Source organism: Ylistrum balloti, unplaced genomic scaffold (genome assembly GCF_031769215.1).
Source record: "Ylistrum balloti isolate Yb309-2 unplaced genomic scaffold, AGI_CSIRO_Ybal_v1 Utg370196, whole genome shotgun sequence".
Lineage (NCBI taxonomy): Eukaryota > Metazoa > Mollusca > Bivalvia > Pectinida > Pectinidae > Ylistrum > Ylistrum balloti.
The window spans coordinates 1,413,428-1,436,479 of NW_026782173.1; the positions used below are offsets into that span (position 1 = coordinate 1,413,428).

Genomic DNA, 23,052 nt, shown 5'->3' on the forward strand with positions numbered 1-23,052 from the left:
TGTATATCTATGGGAGTCCCTGCTAACTTGGATTTTATTGTATCTGATTTGGTTTATTTGCAGGCCAGCATCACAAACCTTGATGAACTGGAATCAGCATTTCAGGGTGTGGACTGTGTGTATCACATGGCATCGTATGGCATGTCAGGCAGAGAACAGGTATATCACACATAGATACATTGTTGGAATATTAAGGTAGTGACAACACACTGGAGACCAATAAATTTTACCTCTGTGTGAGGTAGACAGAGAATTCTCCAGCCTTACAGGAGTAAAAATGTTTAGCATGAAATTTGATTTTCTCCTTCACTGTCCTATTGTTTACCAGATGTTATGATCTAATTACCTGGTACATCACAACATTGTAAACTGTATAGAACATGTGGATAATAATGTGTTATCAGATTGTGACATTGTTAACCACATGACAATATATAATGTGAGAGGGAACATGTTAAGCTAAAGGTTCTGTGAGTGATGTCTTTTCAGAAGTGGGTTGATGCAGATTTTATTTTCCCTTAAAAAACAGGAGACACTTGTGAAGGGTGGGAGAAATATAACATGTAATCTAATACCACATCCTCTGTACTTACAATACAGTCCTCTAATGGTGAATATGATAGAGAGCACACCTTCTCTAATAGTGAACATGATATAGAACACAACTCCTCTAATGGTTGATATGATAGAGAACACAACTCCTCTAATGGTCGATATGATAGAGAACACAACTCCTTTAATGGTAAATATGATAAAGAACATAACTCCTTTAATGGTAAATATGATAGAGAACACAACTCCTTTAATGGTAAATATGACAGAGAACACAACTCCTCTCATGATTGAAATGACAGAGAACACAACTCCTTTAATGGTAAATATGACAGAGAACACAACTCCTCTCATGATTGAAATGACAGAGAACATAACTCCTTTAATGGTGAATATGACAGAGAACACAACTCCTCTAATGGTTGATATGATAGAGAACACAACTCCTCTAATGGTTGATATGACAGAGAACACAACTCCTCTAATGGTTGATATGACAGAGAACACAACTCCTCTAATGGTTGATATGACAGAGAACACAACTCCTTTAATGGTAAATATGACAGAGAACACAACTCCTCTCATGATTGAAATGACAGAGAACATAACTCCTTTAATGGTGAATATGAAGAACACAACTCCTCTAATGGTTGATATGATAGAGAACACAACTCCTCTAATGGTTGATATGACAGAGAACACAACTCCTCTAATGGTTGATATGACAGAGAACACAACTCCTCTAATGGTTGATATGACAGAGAACACAACTCCTCTAATGGTTGATATGATAGAGAACACAACTCCTCTAATGGTTGATATGATAGAGAACACAACTCCTCTAATGGTTGATATGATAGAGAACACAACTCCTCTAATGGTTGATATGATAGAGAACACAACTCCTCTAATGGTTGATATGATAGAGAACACAACTCCTCTAATGGTTGATATGATAGAGAACACAACTCCTCTAATGGTTGATATGATAGAGAACACAACTCCTCTAATGGTTGATATGATAGAGAACACAACTCCTCTAATGGTTGATATGATAGAGAACACAACTCCTCTAATGGTTGATATGATAGAGAACACAACTCCTCTAATGGTTGATATGATAGAGAACACAACTCCTCTAATGGTTGATATGACAGAGAACACAACTCCTCTAATGGTTGATATGACAGAGAACACAACTCCTCTAATGGTTGATATGACAGAGAACACAACTCCTCTAATGGTTGATATGATAGAGAACACAACTCCTCTAATGGTTGATATGATAGAGAACACAACTCCTCTAATGGTTGATATGATAGAGAACACAACTCCTTAGACTGCTGATATAAATTTTGTTGGACATTTACTGAAATGTGTTCTTTGTAAGAAGCCCTATTGAGGTTTTCACCTAAGCCATTAAATGATTTTGTACAATGCTTGTAATTTGTTCTTTTAATGGATGGAAAATAATCCTAAATCCTCAAACTAAAGAAAATTTAGCACAAACAAGAATTTTTGATAAAAGCCAAATAATCTGAAAAGATATACATAGTTGACCTGGTTTGTGGAGAGTGGATGATGGACCTGTTGAATCATTAGACCTCAGAGACTGATCTGCTTATAACTTCTGCATCAGTTCCGAAAAGTTCTACCATGCATTTACTCTATCAAGTGACAGATCATGGTGGTGATGACAACGTGTAATCTGTATTTAATGACAGATTGATAAAAACAAACGTAAAAGCTGGTTTTAGATGTTAACTACAATGTAGGTTGATAAAGAACTCGTTTGATTGGTACAAGTCAGCAGTCAGTCAGTCATGTGATATAATGGCAATATCAACAGCACAATAAACTAGTAACACAAACACTGTTTATCATCCTACAGATCAATATGTGCCTATCACTTTAATCTCTGTCCTGTACAGAAATGTTTCATGCATGGTTGCATTTGTTGAGGATTCTGACTGGGGGTTTTCAAGTTATTTCTTAATTTCAAACGTTAGAACAATCTTTTCACTGCTACCTTTTCACTGGTGATTGAACAGGGCAGTTATGTGAATTCTCTGCTTTCGATGACATAAACATAAAAAAAAAACATAATGGATGCATGCTCAGAAGCAATTTTTTCAGGATTTACATTTTGCAGTTGAGTGGCCTATTTCTTGGAAGACAGATCAGTAGGTGGTCCCATCAGAGACCATATTGTTCATTTACAATAATTAGGTTGAGATTTTAAAATCACAGAATTCTAGCTGCGCAAGTCATGATCTTATATATATTACATGCACTAAGGTTTACTGTTGTTATTGTAGAAGAAACTTTTTATTCAAGTATGGTAGGATTGTAGCTGTCCAGTAAAGTAAGAATAATGTAATAACAGCCACTTTTTTCCAGTAGATCTTTTCTAAAGATTGTTTGGAGATTTCCTCTGTCTGGATTGCAACATTTCCTTATTTGGTGATGCAGAACAAATTCAATTTTGTATATTTGCATGAGGTATTTAAAGGATTTGAAAAATTGAGTTGCAGTAATTTGCTGTTCTACCTCAACTAAGTTACATTTACCAAAAGTGATTACTGTGTCAAGGCCATTTGTTAATCTCCAACAGAAGGTCACTAGTCTATAACATCACCTATTCATGTGTGATTGACTCAAGGTGGCTGAGAATACCAAGTCTAGCTCATTAAGATGTTAAATGTCTTTAGTGATTCAAAACCAGACACATTGCAGCAACAACTTGAAACTTGAATTCACAAATAGGAACATTTTTTTTTCAAACTGTAAGTTAGTAAATAAAGTTTCTATGGTGTCAGAGTCCAAGGTTAGTACAATATCTGACAATTGCAGCCTTCAACTCAACATAATTGTTCTTAAACTTCATTTACACTGACATGAATGACATCTGGATACTCTATTAAAGGCTTTAGAGGTATTTTGCAGTACTTATAGATTATAATGTGAATATAAGATATCACACTCTTTATCAACTGGAGATCCAGATTTTATATATATGATTAGCTAATCAAGGGTTTGAAGACCAAAATGCTGATATCTGGTTTAGGACTGGATGTGGCCCAGATATCAGCTCATCTAGAGACCCAAGACTTGAGGTTATGAATGGTTTGTTATCAAAGTAGTCATATTAATAATGTCTTATTACAAATTTTGAAAACAAAACAAAAGGGGTAATTTAAATATTCAACAAACTTAAGAAGAAATTCAACATTAAGTGTAAGAGCTGTCAGATATGTTAAGTGTAAGAGCTGTCAGATATGTTAAGTGTAAGAGCTGTCAGATATGTTAAGTGTAAGAGCTGTCAGATATGTTAAGTGTAAGAGCTGTCAGATATGTTAAGTGTAAGAGCTGTCAGATATGTTAAGTGTAAGAGCTGTCAGATATGTTAAGTGTAAGAGCTGTCAGATATGTTAAGTGTAAGAGCTGTCAGATATGTTAAGTGTAAGAGCTGTCAGATATGTTAAGTGTAAGAGCTGTCAGATATGTTAAGTGTAAGAGCTGTCAGATATGTTAAGTGTAAGAGCTGTCAGATATGTGATGTTAACAGAAACAGGTAAGTGTAAATCTAAATTACAAACTGACCATAGAACTGAATTAAAAAGTGATATCAGCAAAGTTGGCAAAAACAATTCTTTATAATCTGCCATGACACTGATATGACGAAGCAAACAACGCCTGTATCCTAAACAAAATTAAGATAAGTAAAAGTCTTTGGAAGTCATATATATAGATATACAAATATATATTATAACTGTTACATAAATCTGACTGATATTTTACTCCAAGCTTCATAGCAGATTACTGCATGCTGTGGAGGACATTCTTTAAAATAATTACATGATATCAATTAGAACACTTCACTAATTCACAAAACTTGCTCTCAGGATAATGAAAAATGGTTACCTTCGATTTCCTGTTAATCAAATCTGTCAAAAGCACCTATTGATTCAAAGAAGGATATAAATGGAAATCTCCTATACAATTTCTTCTTCTGTGTTACTTACAAATGCATCACATCGTTGTCATTTGGAAGCTTTCTTACATCATTGTCACTTTCAGGCTTTCATCGCAACACAGATGTTTGCCTTGATATACTGCTAGAAGACAATTCTATCTGTCACTTAGGCCCATTGATGAAGTCATGTCAGGAATCACAGCAATGCTAGTCATGGCCGTCACAAATTTATCATTCAAATTGCTGTAGAAATATCTTGTCAACAGAATATTTATCCCAAGTCTATAATTTTTTATTATGCAAAACACATCATGTCAAATGACATTTGTGTAATTTGTTTTTCGACATGTTTGTAGAGATTGTTGAGGGGTGTGTATGCACAGCGTAATGGAGAAATTCACAGATATGCAATACCCGACAAGAAACTCGAGGAATATTGATTGTATTACAGGATATGTATGGAAAAAGATGAAATGTTTTACATTTTAGAGAAATCTGTGAGGAATTCTTCATGTATATGTATACATTATCACTAGCCTTTGATGTTGGGGAGGCTGCATGCCTGTAGGGTAATGGAAGGGGAGGTGAATGTTGTAGATCTAATAACTACCAACACTAATATTGGAGGAAGACGGGGAGAGGGGGACAGCGAGAACTACTATGATTTTGATACTTATGTACACATTTCATAACTACCAACACAAATATCAAGTACAATAAGTTAATATTGTTCCCAATATTTCGACACATGTATACAGAGAGTCATGAGAAACAGATAGTGTGTGAACCACAGCCTAGGAACAGACACATGGTTTTAAATGTTAACTATTTATCAGCTACCCCTGACAGTTATTGTCCTATCATATGAAAAGAAACATTTTTTTTTGCTTCTGATAAAAATTTAAAGCGGGTTTAATGCACTAGTTTGAAACAAAATCTGGATATTTTGTAAGAATTTACTAATGAGACTTCTGTGTTTATCTGTGAAAGATACTAAAGAAAACATGGGTTTGTATTTTCCTCGGGTTTATTTTGGTAGCGTTGGTTTGATGGAGAAATCTACATGTACAAAGAGTGCTGTGAGTTTCTCTCGTCATTTCTCTGTGACAGTTAACGCTGCTTGTATCTTCTCTCCTATTTACTTCAAAGTGAAAGTATAAAAGTTTATTACAGGTCTTTAAATGGTGAGAGTTTGGACAGGTGTTCTCCTCTCCATCGGTACAAATGAAACATGGGTTAATTAAGGGAAAAGAATAAAATAACTGTATAACCGTCACAAAATAGGGAGACGCTGGACCACAGTTATGTCGAACATTCGTATTCAATTTACTCCTGATGGCAGTACCTTAATTCCTTACCACAGTTTAATTACAGCGTTTTTGTAATGTCTTTTAAAGACACTGATGTGTATTGCATTCGATATTGTACATTCAATTGAAAATACAGTTGCTCCTTAATTGGACGAACCTAATCTGTTTCTCTCACTGGAGATAACACTTCTTTAACAGTTATCATTATCTCTTCAATATCTGCTCCATTTTATCCAGAGAGAATCACCTTGTTCTTAAATTCCTTTATGTTAAGGTTTTTCTGCTGTGCATGTGTTGGTAGAGGTCTGTAACCAGTACAGCAACACTATCGCTAACTATTAGTTCTTTTATCGAATTACTACTGTAGAACTATCACTCACTATTAGTTAAAAATAGAAATAAAATAACTAAAACTACAACACTATCAATAATATAAGTGCTCTACACTACTAGCATTATAACACTATCACTATTTATTAGTGTTTGTAAACTAACTAGAACTTTAGCTCTATCACTAACTTTTAGATCTGTTAACTAAGTAGAGCTCTAGAACTAACAGTAACCATAAGTGCCATAAACTAACTAGATCTGTATCGCCTTCAGTAACTAGTAGTGCTGTAAACTAACTAGATCTGTATCGCCTTCAGTAACTAGTAGTGCTGTAAACTAACTAGATCTGTATCACCTTCAGTAACTAGTAGTGCTGTAAACTAACTAGATCTGTATTGCCTTCAGTAACTAGTAGTGCTGTAAACTAACTAGATCTGTATCGCCTTCAGTAACTAGTAGTGCTGTAAACTAACTAGATCTGTATCGCCTTCAGTAACTAGCAGTGCTGTAAACTAACTAGATCTGTATCGCCTTCAGTAACTAGTAGTGCTGTAAACTAACTAGATCTGTATCGCCTTCAGTAACTAGCAGTGCTGTAAACTAACTAGATCTGTATCGCCTTCAGTAACTAGCAGTGCTGTAAACTAACTAGATCTGTATCGCCTTCAGTAACTAGCAGTGCTGTAAACTAACTAGATCTGTATCGCCTTCAGTAACTAGTAGTGCTGTAAACTAACTAGATCTGTATCGCCTTCAGTAACTAGCAGTGCTGTAAACTAACTAGATCTGTATCGCCTTCAGTAACTAGCAGTGCTGTAAACTAACTAGATCTGTATCGCCTTCAGTAACTAGTAGTGCTGTAAACTAACTAGATCTGTATCGCCTTCAGTAACTAGCAGTGCTGTAAACTAACTAGATCTGTATCGCCTTCAGTAACTAGTAGTGCTGTAAACTAACTAGATCTGTATCGCCTTCAGTAACTAGTAGTGCTGTAAACTAACTAGATCTGTATCGCCTTCAGTAACTAGTAGTGCTGTAAACTAACTAGATCTGTATCGCCTTCAGTAACTAGTAGTGCTGTAAACTAACTAGATCTGTATCGCCTTCAGTAACTAGTAGTGCCGTAAACTAACTAGATCTGTATCGCCTTCAGTAACTAGTAGTGCCGTAAACTAACTAGATCTGTATCGCCTTCAGTAACTAGTAGTGCCGTAAACTAACTAGATCTGTATCGCCTTCAGTAACTAGTAGTGCTGTAAACTAACTAGATCTGTATCGCCTTCAGTAAGTAGTAGTGCTGTAAACTAACTAGATCTGTATCGCCTTCAGTAACTAGTAGTGCTGTAAACTAACTAGATCTGTATCGCCTTCAGTAACTAGTAGTGCTGTAAACTAACTAGATCTGTATCGCCTTCAGTAACTAGTAGTGCTGTAAACTAACTAGATCTGTATCGCCTTCAGTAACTAGTAGTGCTGTAAACTAACTAGATCTGTATCGCCTTCAGTAACTAGTAGTGCTGTAAACTAACTAGATCTGTATCGCCTTCAGTAACTAGTAGTGCTGTAAACTAACTAGATCTGTATCGCCTTCAGTAAGTAGCAGTGCTGTAAACTAACTAGATCTGTATCGCCTTCAGTAACTAGCAGTGCTGTAAACTAACTAGATCTGTATCGCCTTCAGTAACTAGCAGTGCTGTAAACTAACTAGATCTGTATCGCCTTCAGTAACTAGCAGTGCTGTAAACTAACTAGATCTGTATCGCCTTCAGTAACTAGCAGTGCTGTAAACTAACTAGATCTGTATCGCCTTCAGTAACTAGTAGTGCTGTAAACTAACTAGATCTGTATCGCCTTCAGTAACTAGTAGTGCTGTAAACTAACTAGATCTGTATCACCTTCAGTAACTAGTAGTGCTGTAAACTAAATAGAACTATAGCACTTTCATGCAGAACCATCACCTAACTAGTTGTACTATCACTAACTTGTAGAACCATCATCTAACTAGTACTGTACTATTATCACTTACTTGTAGAACCAACACCTAACTAGTTCTACTTAGCTTTGTCCCTCCCTAAACCATCAGCACTGACATCTTATCCATCTCTGGTTCCCTGTAGCATCAGCATTTACATTCAATCTGTCTCAGGTTACCTCTGTCATCAGCACTGACATTTTATCTGTGTTTTTTTCCCCTCTACAATCAGCACTGACATTCTACCTAGCCTTGTCTGTCCCTCTACAATCAGCACTAACATTCTACCTAGCCTTGTCTGTCCCTCTACAATCAGCACTAACATTCTAATTAGCCTTGTCTGTCCCTCTACAATCAGCACTGACATTCTACCTAGCCTTGTCTGTCCCTCTACAATCAGCACTAACATTCTACCTAGCCTTGTCTGTCCCTCTACAATCAGCACTGACATTCTACCTAGCCTTGTCTGTCCCTCTACAATCAGCACTAACATTCTACCTAGCCTTGTCTGTCCCTCTACAATCAGCACTGACATTCTACCTAGCCTTGTCTGTCCCTCTACAATCAGCACTGACATTCTACCTAGCCTTGTCTGTCCCTCTACAATCAGCACTGACATTTAATCTATGTTTTTCCCCTCTACCATCAGCACTAACATTCAACCTAGCCTTGTCTGTCCCTCTACAATCAGCACTAACATTCTACCTAGCCTTGTCTGTCCCTCTACAATCAGCACTGACATTCTTCCTAGCCTTGTCTGTCTCTCTACAATGAGCACTGACATCTTATCCATCCCTGGTATAAGCACTGACATTCTGTCTAACTCTGTCCCTCCCTCTACCATCAGCACTGCCATTCAATCTATCTCAGGTCAACTCTGTCATCAGCACTAACATTCTACCTAGCTTAGTCCCTCCCTCTACCATCAGCATTGACATTCTATCTAGCTTTGTCCCTCCCTCTACCATCAGCACTGATATTCTATCTAACTCTGTCCCTCCCTCCGCCATCAGCTCTGTTATTGAATTTATTAAGGTCCCACCCTCCACTACAACATTGTTTTATACTGGAAGTTAATCAATAAGTATAAAACACATAGTCTTTGTAATGATGCCATTGCTAAAGAAACAATTACAACATAAAATCAAATTTACTGTTCTGCTGCGGAATGAATCGGAAAGAAGGCCAGTGTCTCATGCTATTTATATTTTGTAAAGGTACATTTTTTGTCTTTTCAGTAATAGAAGTTTGTTAATGACCCAACTAGGCATTGTTTCAAGATTTAACAATTCATTTAATCCAAGTGATTATTTCCTAGTATCGTCCTCCCCATAGCTCTGACCCAGATGCTTTTTATAACTGTGTTAGTCACTGTTTTCTTGACCTGTTTACTTAAAACAGAATTAATACTAATGATTATTTGATATAAGGAATATTGGATGATTTTGTATTGATCCGTCATGACGACATAATGAGGACATAATGAGGACAATATCTGGTAAATGTTTTTACTGTGATAGATTTTCAGATTCTTTGCAGATAATGTACAAGTTTTAGCACACAAATGAATATGAAGATGTTTAGGGCTATAATATTTAACTTGTCAATAGGAATGATGGTCCTCATCTGTGGGTATCTATATGGGAGACACTCTAGGTCAAAGGTCACTAGTATCAAACTCTAGGTCAAAGGTCACTAGTATCAATTACAATGTATTTCACCAATGCTTTTCTGTAATTACAATCCTGTTAATTTTTTACATTTGTTTTAAAACAATACAGGTTTATAACAACTGGCATTGCCTTTTGTTACTAGGGCATTGATAATTTCAGTGAAAATCAGAATGAATTTTGTGTCACTTGCCACAGAGGAGCTCTATCAGAGGTCGTTGTCAAGCCCCATCGGAGGTCGTTGTCACTGATTATTTATATATGTACCAGAGAGAGTCATTTATTTTTGTCTTTTATCCATAGAAATTGGCACTGCTTAATGAATCTCACAAAAACATACATTTCTTTGATCTTAACAACACTAGTAGCTTCATTTGAAATCCAAGACAACTTGGCTGAAAGCCCCTTCCTCATTACAGCCGTTTTTAATGTAGAACAACAGAAGTAGGGGATGTGACCAGTAAAAAACTGTGTCTGAAGAACAATTAAGGCAGATCTCTTTAAAGCCTTATGACATTTCTCTCCAATGTTTCTGTGGCTAAAATTGTTTGATAAACTTGTTTTTGATCTTCAGAAAATTAAAGAAATTTTGAAATGATAGAAAAAATGTCCATTAATTGAACAACTTAAGTTAAAAGCCTGTTTAAACCTTATGTAACTGACATGACAATCACATACCAGATAGAACAAGGGCTTGTAATTTTAATCTGTTTTTGGACCAGATCCTGTATAGCTTTGCATCAACTATTAATGTTTTGGTTTGAAGTAGTGATGTCACATTAATGATGTCAGGCTATGCTTCTTCCTATAACAACATTGTGAGATATTGGTTGTATTTGTGTGTGTATGTGCAAAAACTGATTATCTTTGTGCAAACATTTTACAGAGATTGAATGTCTTTGTGTAATAATTCCCCAGAGATTGATTGTCTTTGTGTAATAATCCCCCAGAGATTGAATGTCTTTGTGTAATAATCCCCCAGATATTGATTGTCTTTGTGTAATAATTCCCCAGATATTGATTGTCTTTGTGTAATAATTCCCCAGATATTGAATGTCTTTGTGTAATAATTCCCCAGAGATTGATTGTCTTTGTGTAATAATTCCCCAGAGATTGAATGTCTTTGTGTAATAATTCCCCAGATATTGATTGTCTTTGTGTAATAATTCCCCAGAGATTGATTGTCTTTGTGTAATAATTCCCCAGAGATTGAATGTCTTTGTGTAATAATTCCCCAGAGATTGAATGTCTTTGTGTAATAATTCCCCAGAGATTGAATGTCTTTGTGTAATAATTCCCCAGAGATTGAATGTCTTTGTGTAATAATTCCCCAGAGATTGATTGTCTTTGTGTAATAATTCCCCAGAGATTGAATGTCTTTGTGTAATAATTCCCCAGATTGATTGTCTTTGTGTAATAATTCCCCAGAGATTGATAGTCTTTGTGTAATAATTCCCCAGAGATTTAATGTCTTTGTGTAATAATTCCCCAGAGAATGAATGTCTTTGTGTAATAATTCCCCAGAGATTGAATGTCTTTGTGTAATAATTCCCCAGAGATTGAATGTCTTTGTGTAATAATTCCCCAGAGATTGATTGTCTTTGTGTAATAATTCCCCAGAGATTGATTGTCTTTGTGTAATAATTCCCCAGAGATTGATTGTCTTTGTGTAATAATTCCCCAGAGATTGATTGTCTTTGTGTAATAATTCCCCAGAGATTGATTGCCTTTGTGTAATAATTCCCCAGAGATTGATTGTCTTTGTGTAATAATTCCCCAGAGATTGATTGTCTTTGTGTAATAATTCCCCAGAGATTGATTGTCTTTGTGTAATAATTCCCCAGAGATTGAATGTCTTTGTGTAATAATTCCCCAGAGATTGATTGTCTTTGTGTAATAATTCCCCAGAGATTGAATGTCTTTGTGTAATAATTCCCCAGAGATTGAACGTCTTTGTGTAATAATTCCCCAGAGATTGAATGTCTTTGTGTCATAATTCCCCAGAGATTGAATGTCTTTGTGTAATAATTCCCCAGAGATTGAATGTCTTTGTGTAATAATTCCCCAGAGATTGAATGTCTTTGTGTAATAATCCCCCAGAGATTGAATGTCTTTGTGTAATAATTCCCCAGAGATTGAATGTCTTTGTGTAATAATTCCCCAGAGATTGAATGTCTTTGTGTAATAATTCCCCAGAGATTGAATGTCTTTGTGTAATAATTCCCCAGAATGTCTTTGTGATTGAATGTCTTTGTGTAATAATTGTGAATGTCTTTGTGTAATAATTCCCCAGAGATTGAATGTCTTTGTGTAATAATTCCCCAGAGATTGATGTGTAATAATTCCCCAGAGATTGAATGTCTTTGTGTAATAATTCCCCAGAGATTGAATGTCTTTGTGTAATAATTCCCCAGAGATTGAATGTCTTTGTGTAATAATTCCCCAGAGATTGAATGTCTTTGTGTAATAATTCCCCAGAGATTGAATGTCTTTGTGTAATAATTCCCCAGAGATTGAATGTCTTTGTGTAATAATTCCCCAGAGATTGACTGTGTAGGTGTAATAATTCCCCAGAGATTGAATGTCTTTGTGTAATAATTCCCCAGAGATTGAATGTCTTTGTGTAATAATTCCCCAGAGATTGATTGTCTTTGTGTAATAATTCCCCAGAGATTGAATGTCTTTGTGTAATAATTCCCCAGAGATTGAATGTCTTTGTGTAATAATTCCCCAGAGATTGATTGTCTTTGTGTAATAATTCCCCAGAGATTGAATGTCTTTGTGTAATAATTCCCCAGAGATTGAATGTCTTTGTGTAATAATTCCCCAGAGATTGAATGTCTTTGTGTAATAATTAGATGAATTCCCCAGAGATTGATGTCTTTGTGTAATAATTCCCCAGAGATTCCCCAGAGATTGAATGTCTTTGTGTAATAATTCCCCAGAGATTGATTGTCTTTGTGTAATAATTCCCCAGAGATTGAATGTCTTTGTGTAATAATTCCCCAGAGATTGAATGTCTTTGTGTAATAATTCCCCAGAGATTGAATGTCTTTGTGTAATAATTCCCCAGAGATTTAATAACTTTGTGTAATAATTCCCCAGAGATTGATTGTCTTTGTGTAATAATTCCCCAGAGATTGATTGTCTTTGTGTAATAATCCCCCAGAGATTGATTGTCTTTGTGTAATAATTCCCCAGAGATTGATTGTCTTTGTGTAATAATTCCCCAGAGATTGATTGTCTTTGTGTAATAATTCCCCAGAGATTGATTGTCTTTGTGTAATAATTCCCCAGAGATTGAATGTCTTTGTGTAATAATTCCCCAGAGATTGAATGTCTTTGTGTAATAATTCCCCAGAGATTGAATGTCTTTGTGTAATAATTCCCCAGAGATTGAATGTCTTTGTGTAATAATTCCCCAGAGATTGATTGTCTTTGTGTAATAATTCCCCAGAGATTGACTGTGTAGGTGTAATAATTCCCCAGAGATTGATTGTCTTTGTGTAATAATTCCCCAGAGATTGAATGTCTTTGTGTAATAATTCCCCAGAGATTGATTGTCTTTGTGTAATAATTCCCCAGAGATTGATAGTCTTTGTGTAATAATTCCCCAGAGATTTAATGACTTTGTGTAATAATTCCCCAGAGATTGATAGTCTTTGTGTAATAATTCCCCAGAGATTGATTGTCTTTGTGTAATAATTCCCCAGAGATTGATAGTCTTTGTGTAATAATTCCCCAGAGATTGACTGTGTAGGTGTAATAATTCCCCAGAGATTGAATGTCTTTGTGTAATAATTCCCCAGAGATTGATTGTCTTTGTGTAATAATTCCCCAGAGATTGAATGTCTTTGTGTAATAATTCCCCAGAGATTGAATGTCTTTGTGTAATAATTCCCCAGAGATTGAATGTCTTTGTGTAATAATTCCCCAGATATTGAATGTCTTTGTGTAATAATTCCCCAGAGATTTAATAACTTTGTGTAATAATTCCCCAGAGATTGACTGTGTAGGTGTAATAATTCCCCAGAGATTTATTATTTTTGTGTGATAATATTCTCAAATGGTTACCTGTCTATTGATGATACATATTTTCCTTTGTTTGCAAGACACTGAGTCTGAAAATGTACTATGAGTGTTTATTTAGACAATTCAGTTTATTTGGTATGCTGTTCTGTCCATGTATGGTGTTAGTTTTCTACATGTTGCATGTCATCATGAACAGACAGGTACATGTTCCATGCAGACCAGGAATTATGTTTTAATCTATAAACCCTCTGAGCATATCAAATGCCTGTAAATTGGCAAGGCCTTTAAATGCTGCTCAGTCAGATTTGGGTAAATCCCTCATGATGAAAAATCCCAAAGGTGATTTTGAAGTGATGGAAAATTTAGTTATAGGTAATGGTGGAAACATGAAAGCTGAGTTGATCATTTGTATCCTGACAATTACTGTACACTTTAGCACTAAGCAAAAACTAACAGCGATGATGAGAAAAATGTCTCTCTCACTGTCTCTAGCTGGATACATGAAAGGGCAACTCCGATTGAATCAATTCCTTGTTGAATTGAAATGTTGTGTTGCCATTGAAAGCTGTGTTGTCCCTGAAGAGGAGGATTTAGATTGTAATTCCAGATTCCATGCAAGTGGGCAATTGGAGAAATCCAAACAGAAATGGTGAACATTGTCACTGTTGATACCAACAGAATGCTCATTGCTGGGCCACACAACATTGCTGTCGGTGGTCAATGGATAGAATCTGATGTGATTACCGAGGAGTGTAAGACTGTAGTCTTCACTGTTGTACTAGCTCTATACTCAACACAGTAATAAATGTAGATACTGATAGGTTCATTTTCTTCTTCATTTTCTTAACTATTTAATGGATTTTGATAGATATTTCCTGAAAGCATAACAATAAATTAAATGAAATAATTTGGATTGAATGAGAAGATTATGACAGTAGCCTACCAGTTCACAGATCTGTACAAAAACCACAGACATCTGGTCTGCTTCAAGCCTATTCTGTATGATATTTTATAGCCATTTTCTGTATTGAATGTGTCCTGGATTAAACAATGGAAATTCAATTTGAAAAGATGAGTATTTTCCTATCTCTAGGGTGCCACATACAGCCAGGCAGTTGGCAAGAACTACTGATATGTTTTTTTTCCCTACATGTTGCAACCATGTTGCTATGTCAACAAGCTCAGAATGTTATGAAGACAGCCCTGCAGTGGAGTACTAGGGTGCCTTCTGTACCAAGTTGTCAGTTATTACCTTATATGGTGTTAACACTGATTCTTGGATAACAAACCAGTTGAATTTTCTCCTTTGGTAAATGTGTCAGTTTATATATCTTTATATTATATATAACAAATTATAGAGGACTTAGGATTGTTTTGACTATGATGGTGTACAGTATTGGTACCATGTGGCTATTTCTAGAGAGTAAGTGCATGTTATTTTAGGAATTTTTCAGTTAAGAACAATGAGTAAGATAAACAAAATCACAGGCAAGCTCTCAGGTTATTAACTGTATGTTATATAGGTTTTACATAATAGTTAAGATGGTTTCAATAGACGATGTCTTCAAACATTTTTTAATGATGTTTTATCAGAAGTGGAACACTTTTCCTCATTACTTCTTTATGCTTTCTCTGCACTTTTATAAGGTAACTGCGAAAATTCTATGCCCTTAATTTAAATATTTTCTTACTGTTTATACAAAATGTAATAATATATACTTATGAAATCAAACAAATTAAACATTCAAAAGTTGAATAATTATTAATTGTAAACTTGGGCAACATCTCGGCCTCACCTTAGATTTTGTGGCTTAATACCTGTATTTTGAAGAATCAACAATGTACATGTATAGCTGTATCATCAGAACCATCAGTAAACAGATTCACCTCATCAAACACTGTATGTTATAGGTCAGTTGTATGTAATGTGATCAGTAACACCTCACCAAACACTGTATGTTATAGGTCAGTTGTATGTAATGTGATCAGTAACACCTCACCAAACACTGTATGTAATAGGTCAGTTGTATGTAACTGTATGTTATAGGTCAGTTGTATGTAATGTGATCAGTAACACCTCACCAAACACTGTATGTTATAGGTCAGTTGTATGTAATGTGATCAGTAACACCTCACCAAACACTGTATGTTGTAGGTCAGTTGTATGTAATGTGATCAGTAACACCTCACCAAACACTGTATGTAATAGGTCAGTTGTATGTAACTGTATGTTATAAGTCAGTTGTATGTAATGTGATCAGTAACACCTCACCAAACACTGTATGTTGTAGGTCAGTTGTATGTAATGTGATCAGTAACACCTCACCAAACACTGTATGTTATAGGTCAGTTGTATGTAACTGTATGTTATAGGTCAGTTGTATGTAATGTGATCAGTAACACCTCACCAAACACTGTATGTTATAGGTCAGTTGTATGTAACTGTATGTTATAGGTCAGTTGTATGTAATGTGATCAGTAACACCTCACCAAACACTGTATGTAATAGGTCAGTTGTATGTAACTGTATGTTATAGGTCAGTTGTATGTAATGTGATCAGTAACACCTCACCAAACACTGTATGTTATAGGTCAGTTGTATGTAATGTGATCAGTAACACCTCACCAAACACTGTATGTTATAGGTCAGTTGTATGTAACTGTATGTTATAGGTCAGTTGTATGTAATGTGATCAGTAACACCTCACCAAACACTGTATGTTATAGGTCAGTTGTATGTAACTGTATGTTATAGGTCAGTTGTATGTAATGTGATCAGTAACACCTCACCAAACACTGTATGTAATAGGTCAGTTGTATGTAACTGTATGTTATAGGTCAGTTGTATGTAATGTGATCAGTAACACCTCACCAAACACTGTATGTTATAGGTCAGTTGTATGTAACTGTATGTTATAGGTCAGTTGTATGTAATGTGATCAGTAACACCTCACCAAACACTGTATGTTATAGGTCAGTTGTATGTAACTGTATGTTATAGGTCAGTTGTATGTAATGTGAGAGTAAATTCTATGATGAGTACCATCAGTAAACAGATTCAACTCAACAAACACTGTTATGTTGTTACACAGGTGCATGCTAGCTAATGTACAGCCTTGAAACTAAATTGTTGCACCCGAGGCCAATGTGTACTCAACAGAGAGAATCCGTTGAGTTCTGAGTGGTAATTAACATTTTGTATGATGAATGTCAAAAACATGTACAAAAATAAACATTGCTTAACACACTCTTGAAGTTTAAAGGTAGTGATTTGGAATTGGAAAATTTTTAAACATGAATAAATCACATTCCTGACAATATATCATGAGGATAATGAACAGTGTCGATTTGTGAAAAGAATAGACGATTGTTTTATGTATTGCAGAGACAAAGAAGTTTACAACTTCACTTCAGTTGTACAACTTCCTGTCAATTTAAATCCAATATACGTAATCAAGTTCATTTCAATTATATAGCTTCCTGTCATTTTTTTACTGTATGTAAAGATAGTATATTGTAGACCAGAGTCTGCTTTAAGGATCAATTCCTAAATAAATCAACGCACTAAGTCATTAAATTGTGATGATTATGTCAAAATTTGCTGATGTAGGAGATTCAAACTTATTTTGTCACAAGTATAAATTCTGAGATTCCCTTGAAGTGTGTAGATACTGATATAAATACCTTGCACACATCGTAAAAACAAAACAACATTTTTGGTCTGCGTACACTTTTATTGTCCCTCCTGGGGAGGTAAATCACTTTTCAAATGCACTGCTGTTGTTGTTGATATAACTTGACTTCCATACATGTTGTTTGGCTCAGATGTGTTTCCCAAAGTGTAGGTTTTAGTGTGTCCAAATGTCAAATATCTTCAACTTTTAGGGATTTATGTAGATATAAAACCAAAGAAAAAAATGATATATTTTTGTAGTTAGAAATAAAATAGAAGTGTGTGCTGATGGTGCCCAGCTATCACATACTTGGCGTGGTTTATAGTATAGATTTACAAATCTTCATAAGAACCTGTGAGAGGTGGGCTATGTATTAATCATATGAAACACAGCAGTGGTAGATTACTACTGATAGTGCCTTCCTGTGACAGCTCAGCACTTGGCATTACAACTAGACAGTCTTTTTCTTGTCAGAAACATCCATATATTACACCCATAAACTAAGGATAACTCTCCTGTCTTGACATGTGGAACTCTTCTCTTTGAAGGTTACAGTTTTGCATTTTAATGGTTTTAATGTTCTCCTTTGAAGAATACAATCAGTTTTTACTCTTATTGTCTTCAGGGAGAAAAGACCTGACTAAAATTTGACAATAATTAGCGTGATGATGGATTAATGGAATTTAAAGTTTTATTGAAAGTCAAATCCAGTTTCCGATGAAATTCAGTATTTTCCCTAACTCCAAGAGGAAATAAAGGAGATTATTCTTTTTTGTATGACAAACTTTATGACGTGTTTTTTTTTAGTTGTGTGTGTTTTTTAAAAATCACTTTAACAAGGAGCTGATTTGACCTTACGATGTAATTAATTTTCTGTTAACTATGATGTAGGGAAGCATTCTATTTTGTAATAGTGTTTGAATCTTAAGGTCAGAATCTTACTAGGACTGCATACCCTAATATATCATGTATATCATTTACTGTCTAATTTTATTTTTGGCTCTGAAGAGAACTGTCTAGTTTGCCTTTGCATATCAGGGCTGGGTATTTACAGGGAGGACTGAGTGATATAGTAATTTGGTTGTGGGTCTGATCTTGCTAGACAAGAATGTTTGACCTATTCCACAGTAAAAAGAACTTAAGAACGTCTTAGAAGGAAGTATAGTGAAATTTCCACAAGAAAATAATTCATTTTAACTCGATTTGTTATGAAACAACCTCTTACCTTTCTCTATAGTGAAATAACTGAAATATTTTTTCAATGAAACAACCTATTTTTCTCTCTAAACAACTAAACAACAGGTTATCTTTTCCCTCAAAGGGAACATCATGTAACCTTATAACCTTTCCCTCAAGGAAACAACATCAAAACTTTCCCTCAAGGAAACAATATCAAAACTTTCCCTCAAGGAAACAACATCAAAACTTTTCCTCAAGGAAACAACATCAAAACTTTTCCTCAAGGAAACAACATCAAAACTTTCCCTCAAGGAAACAACATCAAAACTTTCCCTCAAGGAAACAACATCAAAACTTTCCCTCAAGGAAACAACATCAAAACTTTCCCTCAAGGAAACAATATCAAAACTTTCCCTCAAGGAAACAATATCAAAACTTTCCCTCAAAGATACAGCATCTGACCATCAAACTTTCCCTCAAGGAAATAATATCTAAACTTCCCTTTAAGGAAGCAACATATGACCTTTTAACCTTTCCCTCATGGAAGTAACATCTAAACTTTCCTTGAAGGAAACAACATCTGACCTTTGCCCTTCTAACCTTTCCCTCAAGAAACAACATCTGAAATTTCCTTGAAGGAAACAACATCTGACCTTTGCCCTTCTAACCTTTCCCTCATGGAAACAACATCTAAACTTTCCTTGAAGGAAACAACATCTGACCTTTGCCCTTCTAACCTTTCCCTCAAGGATACAAGAACTTTCCTTGAAAAAAACAACATCTGACCTTCTAACCTTTCCCTGAAGGAAACAATATGTCACCTTTCTCTCTAGGGTTTGTCATCCTTGGCTATCGCTGATGACTTCTGGGTACTTGATAGTTACTATCAGTTTTACATTTACTGTGAATATGGAAGTCGTTGTGTATACACATTGATTTGTGACCGAGACTTCTGTACTCCTGGTATCTATAGACTGGTTAGAATGTCTGCTAAGTACCTTATTCACCATTCCACATGACTGCAAGGCTCTAGTCATTCCTTTTTGTGTGTTTTTGTTTGCTGTAAGAATTATGTTGTACTTATGTTTATGTAGACATGATGATGTTACATATTGTGTTGTGTCTTGAGCTCTACAGATACCACTCTGTGATTACCAGACGAAACAATATATTGTTGGATACAATCTTCTAGACTTGTAAGTTAATTTGCTGATGTAATGAAGACAAGACAAATTAAAACTACATTTAACACATGAGTATGGAGGCATTAGAGACCTATTCTGCCACTAAAAATGCATAATTGTTTTGAAAAAGGGTAAATCAGTAAATGAAATTCGCACAAAAGTGGGATGAGTTTTCTCTCTTTTGTTATATTTGGTTGAGAGTTGTGAAATGCTTCAAGTTCTTTTATGATCTATATAGACGATCTGTTCAGTAATAGATTACTCTGAAAAGGTGAGCTGCACTTTATAGAATATCAAAGGTATGTGTTAAACAGATGTCTCTAGAGAGTCTGCCTGCTTCTTGTTCACAGGTAAAACACCTGTTGATAAATAGCTCCATTTTTTTTCTCTTTACCTGTTTTTTTGAGTGGTCAGTATAAGCATTTAGCTGTTTTGTGGAGTGGTCAGTATAACACTTTAACTGTTTTGTTGAGTGGTCAGTATAAACATTTAGCTGTTTTGTGGAGTTGTCAGTATAAACATTTAGCTTTTATTTTGAGTGGTCAGTATAACACTTTAACTGTTTTGTGGAGTGGTCAGTATAAGCATTTAGCTGTTTTGTGGAGTGGTCAGTATAACACTTTAACTGTTTTGTTGAGTGGTCAGTATAAACATTTAGCTGTTTTATGGAGTTGTCAGTATAAACATTTAGCTTTTATTTTGAGTAGTCAGTATAACACTTTAACTGTTTTGTGGAGTGGTCAGTATAAGCATTTAGCTGTTTTGTGGAGTGGTCAGTATAACACTTTAACTGTTTTGTTGAGTGGTCAGTATAAACATTTAGCTGTTTTGTGGAGTTGTCAGTATAAACATTTAGCTTTTATTTTGAGTAGTCAGTATAACACTTTAACTGTTTTGTGGAGTGGTCAGTATAAGCATTTAGCTGTTTTGTGGAGTGGTCAGTATAACACTTTAACTGTTTTGTTGAGTGGTCAGTATAAGCATTGAGCTGTTTTTTGGAGTGGTCAGTATAACACTTCAACTGTTTTGTGGAGTGGTCAGTATAAGCATTTAGCTGTTATTTGGAGTGGTCAGTATTAACATTTAGCTGCTCTGTGGAGTGGTCAGTTTAAACAATATACTGGTCAATTTAATTAGAATGATTGATGTATATCAGTTACATACAGTGCCATGAGTCGATGCATATGTATAGTGTTTACAGCAGATGATGAACAGATCACATCTTGTTACTTCTAAATAAAGAGGACATTTTCACAGAGCTTCATAGATTTTTTTTTTCATTGTTAAGCTTAGTACACTTTTAATATTCTACTTATTACAGAGGTTTGCATATCATTCAAACTAGTACAGGAGTGACCTCTTGGAAAATTCCTAAATAGAACTCTACAAATAAGTTTTATCTGGCCTTTTTTGTTTAAACTTGTTGAGATACTTTTACAGTGTTAACCCTGACGTTATAAATTAGAATGGGGACGACCATCACGCCAGCCCTATCTCTGTGTATTGGCCCTGACTTGCATGCTAGCAAGCAATGTGCTGGATTAAGTTGGCAATTTACTTCCTTTAGTCTAGACTGTCTGTGCGATGCTATAAATGACCTGATTAACATTATATGTCTGGTATTTTATTAAACATTTAAATATTCTTTAATGCCAAGGAATGTAAATTCTATGTTTTAATTTTTGTTCTTAGTAGTGTAGATTTTATAATTACTAAGGTAGTTTTGTGATGACTTGTTGGCGGTAGTGATAGTTATTATTTATATACTGACCCGTGATTTCTCGTTTATGTACCAAGTTTGAAACAGAATTAGTATTTATATACTGACCCGTGATTTCTCGTTTATGTACCAAGTTTGAAACAGAGTTAGTATTTATATACTGACCTTTGATTTCTCCTTTATGTACCAAGTTTGAAACAGAGTTAGTATTTATATACTGACCCGTGATTTCTCCTTTATGTACCAAGTTTGAAACAGCATTGAAGGTAATGGCTTTAAACGTGATAAGCACTGCTCAACAACTGTGCCCTTTTAGGTTTTTTTTCCGGGAATTTGACTGACAAGTTAATCTATTGTGAGAAATGTGGAGGATATGACTTGTTAAAAAGAGGTAAATGTTATTGTTAAAACTGTCTTGTTTTGAGCTTGTACCAAGATTTGTATGGCCCTAGTCTTCATTGAGCTTGTGTGGGATCAACAGGGACATCTATATGTAAAAACAGGGATTAGACGAGAGAGACATTATCAAATATAGAAAGATAGCAAAACATTTGATTTGTAATGACTTTAAAAATAGATGGTGTTTGACATTAATAGTATGGTACTGTTGTTGCTTTGGAATATGTTACATTGTTCAAAGTACACTTAGACACATCTTCATTAATGTTGAAAATTGAAGTGAAATAATTATTTAAATCAGACAGACAATTAAAGTAACTGAGAATAATAGAGTAAACAGTGCAATCTAACATGATATAAACCAACGTAATCAAACGTGATATAAAACAGTGTAATCTAACATGATATAAAATAGTGCAACTTAACATGATATAAAACAGTGCAACTTATATGATATGAAACAGTGCAACCTAACATGATATAAAAACAGTGCATTCTAACATGATATTAAATCTAACATGATATAAACCAATGTAATCTAGCAGGATATTAAACAGTATAATCTAACATGATATAAAACAGTGTAATCTAACATGATATAAAACAGTGAAACTTAACATGATATAAAACAGTGGAACTTATATGATATGAAACAGTGCAACCTAACATGATATAAAAACAGTGCATTCTAACATGATATTAAATCTAACATGATATAAACCAATGTAATCTAGCAGGATATTAAACAGTATAATCTAACATGATATAAAACAGTAATCTAACATGATATAAAACAGTGAAACTTAACATGATATAAAACAGTGGAACTTATATGATATGAAACAGTGCAACCTAACATGATATAAAAACAGTGCATTCTAACATGATATTAAACCTAACATGATATTAATAAATGTAACTTAATGTTATATGAATCAGTAAAAGCTAACATGATATAAAACAGTATTTTCCAGAATAAAGCAGCTCATTCATTCCAAATTTATCAAACAGCAATAATTCTGGAGATGATATTGAAGAATTGCCAATAATGTAA

At 34.8% G+C, this 23,052-nt stretch overlaps 1 protein-coding gene across 1 annotated transcript in view; it reads left to right on the top strand.

Moving 5' to 3' along the window:
• LOC132551341 (short-chain dehydrogenase/reductase family 42E member 1-like) overlaps nucleotides 1-23,052 on the top strand; it is a 170,668-nt gene that overhangs the window by 7,074 nt on the left and 140,542 nt on the right. The window contains exon 3 of the mRNA XM_060215475.1: nucleotides 64-159. Within this exon, the coding sequence (XP_060071458.1) occupies nucleotides 64-159 (96 nt within the window). The remainder of the gene's footprint in view (nucleotides 1-63; nucleotides 160-23,052) is intronic.